A 10,917-nucleotide genomic window follows, 5' to 3' on the forward strand; every position below is an offset into this window, starting at 1 on the left:
CCGGAAAGTCTCCGAATTAAATTACGGGGGGTACCATCGGTATCAGTTATTGCCTCGACTCTCTCCGAATTTGAAGCCTCGAACTCGCGGAGAATTTCAAATTTGTACATACCCTGCTGTCTACGCTGGGAGCATAACCCGTGCGTCGCATGCCCGCGATATATATCAGCCTTCGAACGAAAAATACCGCACTTAAGAGTTTTTTTGTTAAACCCAATTTCCGGCGGTTAAAACAATTCTCTTGCCCGCCCGCCGAAGAAAGCCCCGTACAAAGGAAATTCTTTCGAACAAAGAACTTACTTTTCCGATAGCGACATTTTCTTTTCTCGAGCAAAATAAGCAGACCCCGAGCGGGAGAGGAAAACTTTTCTCCCCGACGTTCCGTTCTGTCGCTTCCGCTTTAAGCCCATCGCCGGTGTTGCGGACGTGGCGTTCGGGAAAATTTATTCTCCGATACGAGACGAAACGGGATACTTATTTGCAGAGAACTTCCGAAGACCTCTACTCCAGACGCGCGAGCCGCGTCGAGGCGATGTCGGCCATGCTATGCGAGATGCGTGTCGCCATCTGCCGGCGGCAGATTACACTGCGCGCTGGAGCGGCGCGCGGCGGGTCTATCGATTGGTAATTAACGCGACAACGAAAAGAACATTAATTTAAAAATTTAATTATAACGATGTATGTCTTCGTGAATTTTTTACGAAATTTAAATGCGAGGAAGGATCGTTTGAAAAAACGAATAGCTAGTTTTCCCATATATAGAAATATTCAAATATAAAATATACATAGAAAAAACTTGTTTTGTGTTAAAGTATTATATATAAAAATTTGGATAAATACAAATCTGAAAGATAATTTTGAACCATCAAAATAATTATTTTGGACACTCAAGCGTGATGAATGCCACAAAAAATTTGGACATTCTACAGCGATCAGTTTGAAAATACATTATTATTCTGATGGCCCAACAAAATTATTTACAAATCTGTATCTGAAATTTTTAATTTTCAGCAAAATTGTTTTTTCCATATGATTTACGGAAAACATTATTCCGACAATATTATAAAAATATGTAACTATAATTAAAACGCTTATACATTAAAAGAGTTAAGAAAGGATTAAGACATATAACGTTGTACCATGTACTGTCAACGGTTTATTTTGTATTTTTTTTTGTTTCGCTAAGTTATCGGAATGTTAAATAAAACACTCGTCTCACAATATAGAACTCTGCGCGAAAACTCATTCGTAGACTTTTACAGGTAACGGATACGCACTTAAAAGTGATATAAAAAAAAAACCATCTGCCGTTCGTTCTCCGCTCTCGCCGAAGTATAGATCGCCGATGTAGTGACAATCGTCATCGAGATAATTCGACGTCGTTCGTCGCGACAGCGGACGAATATCTCGGAATCGCATTTTCGATCTTGCCAACTTGCAATAAAAACAACATATAACAGTCTCGTATGTGGTCGATAACGCAATCATTGCTCCTGGTTTATTAGGAATACGATATGATTCCGGGATGATTTCGAGCTCGAGTATACATGCACCTGCAATGCGGATGCGAAAATCTCCGTTTCTTTTTTTTTTCCAAACGTCAGCCACAAATCTGAATCAATATTTCGCATCGCGCTAAATTTTCCGATATCTGCCTGCTTACGGCGAATAGTATTAATATATTAATTTATAGATGAGTATTTTTTTGTGTTAAATAGAGAGACCCAAAATATCGCGCGCGATGTGTCGACCGCCGCGTCTCGCGGCACAACGTTTAAATCGCATTCTCGTGTAAAAAAATAACTCGTAATTTAGTTACAAATTCGGGGAGGTGCGTGTGAAAAACTATCGCGGGACTCTATGTGAAATTAGGCCGACAATAATTACAAGAATATCTTTCCCATTACAAAATTATATCGTCAATTGGATATTAGAGTTTTCTCTGCGACGTGTCTATAAAAAATATCTGCTCGAGACTACGTGTATCGGGTCAGTAAACGAATTTCGGATTTTACAGGGGAGAGAATGAAAAATATTAATCGATCGGGGATTATATAGGGCGCCCCCGTCATTACGGCCTCAATTAGTCATTATACGAATTGACGCGCTAACGACCCGCGGGGCACCCTGTATATACCTATCAATCTATCGATGGTCTCGTGTGTCGGCTATCAAAAATTTACAGGGGCTATAAAAATAACGTTTTACCCGTTCTAGATATCTCTTTTGTAGGTCTTAACGCGATCTTTGTGCCCGCTATGTGTTAAGGAGTTACGATAGCAAAAACGTACACATCACTACCAAGCAACAATATTTGTAGCGAGTAATGTTAATACTGTTCATCCCCGCGACGCGTTTTACAATAAACGTTCCGTTTTTTTTTTTTCGTCGCTCTCGCATCATCGCAAGTTTCCAAGCGTTTTTCCATGACAATTGATTATGCATATTTTCGAACGCAAGATACGCTCCCTTGCGCTTTTGATTCGTTCGATCGCTTCCTCCGTTCGCGTACGCAGCCGGCACGACGCTGAATATCCGCGGCTGTCTGTTATTCCTCATCCTGTGTTTAATTAGTCGAACTTCAAACTTCTGAACGTCAAACATGATCGTCACGTTGCAAAATTAGACGGCCGCGCGTGTTGCCGGCGAGAGAACTCGCGAACCATTTTCTCTTTCACGACGCAAATCTCGCAATTTCACGAAGCACTCTACCCTAAGGTCGCTAATTAGTTTGCTCTCATCAGCTAACGACAAGCCGTGAATAATCTCTTAGGCTAGCTCTACCTGTGTTACATACAGCAAGCCGTACAATTATTGCACATTAACGTCCGTCTCTATGAGCGGACGCGCGTTTAGTGATAATTTTTTTTTTTTTAATTCGTTCTACGTGATAAACGCTCGCGATATCGTCATAGTAACATTTAGCGATAATGTTCCCTCTACATGTCACATACACGAAGAGAAATAAAGATCGGGGCTGTTTGATTGGGGCTCCTTTCGTGCATCCAATTGCAGTCTTAGAGTGAAAAAAAAAAAACAATCACACAAGGCTAAACATAAATCGTGTTATCGGCGTAAACAATTTGAGAATGCCATTATTATATAATAAACGTTTATTTTAAAAATAATATATTAATCAACGTATAATTGCATTCGAGAGAAATGTATTTTCTGATAAAGAAAAAATGGTCGCGCATTACTTGCATGTAATCTAAATGTGAAATGGTCTTGTTGGTTGACAGGGTAAAAAAAAAACGTGACGAAATAAGTATAAGTATTAAAATTGTTGCTCGGAACTGCGTCTATGAAAGCATGCAATTTCATCTAAACGTCATGAAAATTATGGTCGACATGCGATTTAAAAAATAAAGAAAGAGAACGGCAATATATTATCGCAATAGAATATGGGAAGAGAAACTATATAGTTGCGTACTTATGTATCGCAAGTATAAAACTTATTTGTTACTCAAATATTATCTCGATCGGTGTGTTCTGAAAATTACAAATATTTGGATATATATACAAACTTATATACAAATTATTTGTTCCTTTATACACACGATATTTACTACTCCGCCGCCGTTTATATCCTCGTTAAAAAGAAGAAGCGTATATATAACGTCAGTAGAAAGGAAAAATGCATAAATATATAAATTCACATTTTTAATATACATATATCTCTTTATCAGAGGAGGAAATCTATACCGAGAAACACAGACCTAACGAAGATATAAACGTCGCATGTATATGTATATATTTATATGCACGCATGTATACATACATATATAATATATCAATGATCTGTACATATACAGCAGTATTACAAACGTATACAATATTTTACACTGTGATGTACATATGTAAGTATGCCCGGAAACAAATATAACACTATTTTTTTTTTTACATCCTCTATTCTACAAGAACTGAGTCTACATGATGTGTGTTCGCAATTCAAGGGAAAAACGTCTACGTGATCAGTGTAGTCTCAGGGAGGAAACGTATTTTGCACCAACTTACAAAACGATCAAAGTCAAAAAGATTAATTTCTACTTCGTACTTCGGCTGTTGACGATTTTTTGATTCTGTATTCGTGTGATTTGTAATTTGCAAAAATCGACGTATTCACAGTGCCGCTTTTTTTCGAGCACACTAGTAATATCGTACTTATCAAAATCCCGGCTATAAGTATTTTGGATGGAATGGTTTCTGTCGGGGAGTCTCCGCGTTTTTCGTCGCGAGTTTCACCTAAACTCCCCACGTTTGAAAAACCGCGTGGCAAGATTTCCTAGGAATGTAATAGAATCCTTACGGCTAATTAACTGGCGTCATTACCATCTAAAAATTCGTATAAATCAGCAAATAAAAATTCGTTAATACTGAATATTATCGCGTCATCATTACTTTCTTCACAGTAAGACAACACTTCGATTTACATTTAACGGAAACATCTCCAGCCCGAGGTTCTGCGTCTGTCTCGCTTATATCGATTTCAAATTCAATTTTATAAAATAAAATAAAAAATTTCAAATTCCATATCAACAATGAAATATCGCTTTCCCTTCAGGAAGCTTTTCGAAAACAAGTATTGTACTCAAAATATTGCGCTTATTAAACTCAACGTATATAAATTCAATTCTCCCCTCGCTCATTGCACTAAAGATAATGGACGAAGTAAACTCTGGCTAAAAAGTTAATACTGCAAACTAAGCACGTTACATGATTCGATCCTTATTGAATAAAGTTTATGAATTATGAATAAAGAGATCAAATTAGTAGCAAATGAGATTCATTCATCGTCGGGGATTACGCACGTTATCTCGACATAAACTGTTACTCTCTCCCTACTCTCATTTTTGATTTTATAAAGCAGTACTTTCTATTGGTGATGTCGGACGATTAGGAGTGCAGCATCTTTCGGGTGTATGGCACAAGTCCGGCGTGTCCCTCATCCGCGCGAAATCGACGTCCGCGAAGAAATCGCTCTTCATAGTGCCGAGTGCGCTGTCGGAACCGAAGCTGTCCTGTCTGCAGATGTCGATACCCTTGTAGCAACCGTTGTACTCGGCCAGACTGTTCGGCGCCGCCTTCAAATCACTATCATAAATAGACGAAGTCATCATTGGGTTTTTCGGACCGTTGCCCATCGATCTAGTTCCAACAACGTCGTCATTCCTATTTGGTTTGCTGTGTATACTGAAGAGATCGTCCTGCTTCGAGATGCTGGAGTTGGAATAGAGACTGTCTGTATGATACAGACCTGAATTTTGCTTTCCAAAGGAATGGTCCTCGCGAAAATCATCCTTCGTGAAGGTGTTGAACGGCGAGTAATCGTTGTATTTAGACGTGCTATCTAATACTGTGAGGCTTCCCTGTCTCGACAAGATACTACCGACATCCGACGCATCGCTCTCCTGTCTGGACAGCCTATCTTTAACGTCCTTCTCGTTTCCTGCGACGTTCTCTTGGCTCGGTGGAACTTTTGATTCTACGGATTTCTGAGACAAAACGCCATCGACTTTGTCTTTGACAGTCTCTTTATTGGAAAACGCGTTCTTCGTTGTCTCTTTGGTCGGCGATATTTTCGTCCTTCGAAGATACGATCCGGCGGTGGGCTTCGGGCTTTCGCCGACTACTTTCTTCGAATCGGCATCACCGCAGTTCGCCGTATTATTAATCGCTTTATTTTCCTTCTCCACAGCGCCGATAGATTTACCGATTTGCTTCAGGTAAGAACCAACGGAGCTCGCGGCATCCGGTATCTTGAATTTGCTCTCCTTTGTCTTATGACCGCTCGTATCGTTACCCTTCTCCGCCGGCTTATGCTTCAGACTGTTGATCTTGTACGAGCCTTTGCTGTCGATTATGTACTCTGAAGCGTCGGGCACCGCGCACGGACTCGCGTTTCCCACGTACTTTATCTTCTCCACGGTGGGTACCCGGGTCAGATTGTGTTCGTTCGCGTCGATCTGCCTCGGATACATCTCCTGCTTCGAGTAAACGTACGTATTTGGAATGTCGGGAGACGTATCTTTTGATTTGCTGTTGTGATTTCTCAGATACCGTCCGCTGAAGCCGCTGGAATCGGGCGAGATCACGATGTCGGGCTTCTCCTTGTCGGATACGAAGTCCTTCGATTTGGAATTTTGCCTCGAGTAACGTCCCGCATTGCCCGAGCTGTCGTTCTGCTTGCTGTTTTGCCTCGTGTACCTGTTACGCGGACTCGTGACTTCGGGCACGTGAAGCGTGTTGCCCGACGAGGGCTCTGTCTCACGTTCCAGAGTACTGTCGTCGCAACCCCTGGATCGCTTTTTCTCCTGGTGCACCTGGCCCTCCTTGATGGGCTTCAATTGCGGCGCCAGGGTCTCCGGAGTCGTCGACTCGCTGCTGCTCGGACTCGGTCCCTTGTAATTTCTGATGTCGAAGTCCAGATCTGCCGGCAATTCGGCACCTACCGACAAATGCATCGCCAGCCCTTCCAGCCAGACCTCCATAACCTCAAATGGCGGCCTCTTGTCGGGATTCAGATCACAACAGAGAAACGCGATCATGTAGAAGGTCTCCGGGCAATTGGAGCAGAACTTTTCCTTGAAGACATTTTGATTCAAACCGAAATCCGAGGATCTCGGTAGATAATCAGGATCCGCCTGGACCCGACCTATGATCTCGCAGACAACGATGCCGAAGCTGAATATATCTACCTTCTCGTCGTACTTGTTGCCCTTCATCATCTCGGGTGCCATCCAGTAGGGATTCCCCACAACGGTGTATCGTTTCTTCCGCTCTTTCTTCGAAGTCTTCACCTCTCCGTCGGAGTGTCGATTGTACTTGCGATTGTCCGGCGAGCTGCCGTTCTGAATGATCCGCGCCAGACCGAAATCGGCAACGACAACAGTCTTATCCTCGCGAACGAGACAATTGTGCGAATTCAAGTCGCGATGAATGATGTTCATAGAGTGCAAGTAGGCCATGCCGGCAGCGATGTCTTTCGCGAAAGACGTGCGCTGTTCCCACGGCAATGGTTCGTTCGTGTCGTGAAGCAGGGCCCTTAACGTGCCGCCTGCTATGTATTCGGTAACCAAATGCAGTTTCTTGTCCTTGTAAAGAACACCGATAAATCGAAGAACGTTGTTATGGTGCAATGACCGCAATACCGCAACCTGTTAAAATGGTTTTTAAAGCGAAGAATGCATAAGAGAGATCAGCCGAACCTAACAATCTAACAACTATTTAACATTGGAAAACCCAGAAGATGCAAAATCTGAGCACTCAGGCATTGTTCACATATCAAATATATTCGCATTTTTCTCAATCTTATCCCGTTCATGTATGTACTGTATGTTAACCCAGAAGATGCAAAATTTGAGCATTCGAGCACATGTTGATATGTTCACATATCAAACGTATTCGCATTCTTTTCAATCTTATCCCGTTAGCGTATATTAATCTTGAACAAAAAAAAATTTGCATTGAAAAAAAAAGTTACCTCTTTTAGAAAGTTCTTTTGCGCGTCCTCGTCCACTCTGTACAACTCCTTGAGAACCATCACCTCGTCCGTGTCGCGATGCGTGACCTTGAATACTTGTCCGAAGAATCCTTTGCCCAGGAGCTCGCCCTTCACCAGATCGCTCGCTCGAAATATTCTCTGATTCTTTGGCTCTACGCGGAAGGACCTGGTGCGGCTTAGATCGTAAGTAGGATTCGTTGGAGAAGATCTGCAATGACGTTCGATTTAGCGAATCGTAATATTTATTAGCCGATTGCTGAAGTGCACTCTGCATTCATTCGTCTTACCCGTCGAGCAATCGCGACATAGAACTGCTGCGTTCTTTATGCATGGGATCTCTCGTTCTTCGTAACTGTCGGCTCCGCGCACCGCTGATGTAACCCTCGTCCCGGCGCTTAAACAGCCGCTCTTTGCTCTCGGGACTTGTCCTAGGGCTGCCGACGCACGTCAGCATCGCCGAAGACGGTGAGGAGAACGTGGGCCGTCGTGACACCGCATCTGGATCGTGCTCGATAGTCAACTGAAAAACGTCGGACACATTTACCGTTTGACTTCCAACCGTTCAAACTGTGCCAATAAGGCAATATGTTTCGAAAACACTTTAACTCACTTGTAAAACTGTGTCCGAGTATTGTATGAGATTTTCGATACTTTCCACCGGCTGGTCTTTAACGGGCGTGCCATTTACTTCCAAGATTCGGTCGCCAATGTGTAACGATATAAGATCGCTCGACATGTTCAATCTGCAACATTCATTTCACGAATATCTTTATTGTCGTCGCTACCTAAATCGCAGTAATAAGACATGCAAACAGTTGCAGGCATTATACTTTCCTCACTGTAATACAATCATATAAAGACAATTCGAAATAATAACTGTCAGGATGATGAGATAACTTCAAACATTAATAAAAGTGATAAGCAAATATTACAAAATTATCAAAAGCTTTTTTTACATAAAGTAAGAACTGACATTTCTTAATCACAATTATTCGGTTTGTTATATAATATTATTTCAAAATCTACCCTCATACAAATTTAGTACACAAAATATAATACAGAAATTTATCGGGAAGTTCAAAAAGGCAACGAGGCACAATATTTAGAAATAATATCACATTGATATTGACTATTTGTTTGTAGTTAAATCACAAAATAGTTTGCACCAAATCCATTATCATGTTTAAAAGATGATGTGCGTAAAAGCGGTTAATACTTGCAATTCTTTAACAATTATCTAAATTTAGTCTAACAACATAAACTGTGATTTTTTTATAAGCTACATTGAGCATGCACGTAAGATAAAAGAACATAATTTATATCTAATAAAAAAACGTATATTAAAATCATGATTATATACACATATTATAGAAAATTGCACGGACATATCTTTACATATTTTTATGTGCAATTAACATAATTGTTGTTAACAATAAGATGGGAGCACAGTCCATAGAGCTAGCAATATGTAGTGCAAATTATTGATTTGTTATGCAATACCTATGATTAGAGAAGTGGCAGCATAGCCTAAATAGAACCTCCATCACGGAGGCTAGCAGCTTACTGATCTTTCCACGAATATTTCTCATTAACCTGCGTTTTAGTTAAATTATTAGAGTTACATTATTAGAGGCTAATATACATTTATACCAACTCTCTTAAATAATCAGAACTATCATGCGCTGTTAAATATTTAAAAAAAAGCGGCTGTCTTAAATATATAATTCTAGGGAATAAAGAGATCTAAATGTTCTTTTATCATAATTGATAATTACTGCATACTGCATAAATTTCAATCTAATTCCAAGAAATCTCGTTTATATGTTTAAATGCATCTTTGTAATTTACAGGTAGCGTATGTAGTCAGATATTTAAGTGCGTAAAATACATTTTATATATATATTTTATATCATACATACTCTGAAATGCGCAACAAAGCACCACAACTGCGGGGACTGGGAGCTGTGTCTAACGTGAGTTTAATTCCCCTCTGCTTATCCGGATCTGTCGTACTGGGAGGAATTTCGACCAGCCTAATGCTGTGTGGTTTCCTGGCGAAGGGGTAGTTCGCCGCCCTGTTGAGTGGTTGCATCTGCCGCTTGTAACAAACCCCGCAGTACAACTTGGACCGTTCGACGAGCGCGTAACTCTCGCCATCGCCGATGAAAGCGCCGCACGAGGTGCAGACGAAACATTCTGGATGAAACTTGTGGTCGCCCGCCAGCATGACGGGGCCTGTGATGATCTGGCCACAGTCCTGACACGCTTCGCCGTAAGCGGCCCAGTAGTCGTCTTTACAAAATAGCAAGCCATCTTTCTCGAAGTACCAGGAGGATAGGCCAATGTCGCACGCCGAGCATCTAAAAGATTATTTTTTTTTTTTACACAAAAAATATAATCAATAAACTTTCATGATATTTTACTACGAATAATACTGTTCTCTTGAAACATATATTGGCATTTTTACCGAAAGCAATCAATGTGCCATTCTTGATTCAATGCCTGTATAAATTCGTCCTCAATAGCGTTGAGACAGCCGGCGCATATTCCTCTACCTTCCCCACCTCCTGGGTCTGGAAAATGATAATTATAAAGAAATAGTGTACATGAACATAAACTAATCTTGATTTTTTTTTTAATTATTACTAAATACAGCGCAGTATTGAATATCATGTTGAGTAATCGTTCTTCGAAAAATGTAGCAAGAGAGATGGGACTCGAAAGGATTATTTCACATTATAATGCGCCAACGTTTGTTGATTTGTACACTTTCGTAATCGTACCAAACATTATGCACTCATGCGCAAAAATGTCCTTTGCGAGCGTATATATACGTATATCGACCGACCGGATGCACGCGAATGTCATCATCCGAAATGAAAAGGCAGGCGGGCCCCGAGGGATGTGTCTCGGGAAGGAAACGTGAATCACGGTTGACATCGGCTATTGAACGAGTGAGCGAGCAAGCAGCTGACAGCGGAATCGAGGATCGGAGCGCGACGCACCGACGTGTATCGCGGGGATCGGGGAGTTCGTCGCGCGAGGGAATATAAATAGTGGTAACGCGATGGAACGCACGAATAAACTTATTAATGCGGGTGCGTGGGCAACGAGAAGAAAGACAGAAAGAGAGAGAAAGGGAGAGAGAGAGAGACACACACACGGAAGGTAGGACGCCCACGCGATACGCGACGCGTTCAGCGTCGACGTTCCGTCGACGGCGCGTCGCGCGGGCGGCGTGCCGTCGTCGCGACGTCCGCGTGACCGTCGCGAGCGTCGCGCGAACCCGCTCGCGATGTCACGACGCCGTTTTTTCGCCGTCGGGGTGAAACCTACCGCTCGTCGTGACTTCATCCATCACGGCACGCACGATTGACACACTCCCACTCCGCTGCCATCCGCTCGACCACTGA

The 10,917-nt window shown here is 41.8% G+C and overlaps 1 protein-coding gene across 2 annotated transcripts; it reads right to left on the reverse strand.

Moving 5' to 3' along the window:
• Positions 1-1,136: 1,136 nt before the first annotated feature.
• Positions 1,137-10,913, reverse strand: LOC105449641 (LIM domain kinase 1). 2 transcript variants are annotated; one of them, XM_011688944.1, is made up of 8 exons: positions 10,841-10,913; positions 9,972-10,077; positions 9,424-9,864; positions 9,005-9,097; positions 8,115-8,247; positions 7,792-8,024; positions 7,484-7,712; positions 1,137-7,157 (listed from the first exon to the last, which is right to left on the reverse strand). In XM_011688944.1, exons 1-8 carry the CDS (start codon positions 10,860-10,862, stop codon positions 4,860-4,862), a joined length of 3,555 nt encoding a protein of 1,184 aa, XP_011687246.1. In that variant the 5' UTR covers positions 10,863-10,913; the 3' UTR covers positions 1,137-4,859. The 2 variants fall into 2 exon arrangements, with proteins under 2 accessions (XP_011687246.1, XP_011687248.1); XM_011688946.1 differs by lacking the exon at positions 9,005-9,097.
• Between the last annotated feature and the right edge of the window lie 4 nt (positions 10,914-10,917).

This window comes from Wasmannia auropunctata, unplaced genomic scaffold (assembly GCF_000956235.1).
Source record: "Wasmannia auropunctata unplaced genomic scaffold, wasmannia.A_1.0 LD336074.1, whole genome shotgun sequence".
In the NCBI taxonomy this organism is placed as follows: Eukaryota; Metazoa; Arthropoda; class Insecta; order Hymenoptera; family Formicidae; genus Wasmannia; species Wasmannia auropunctata.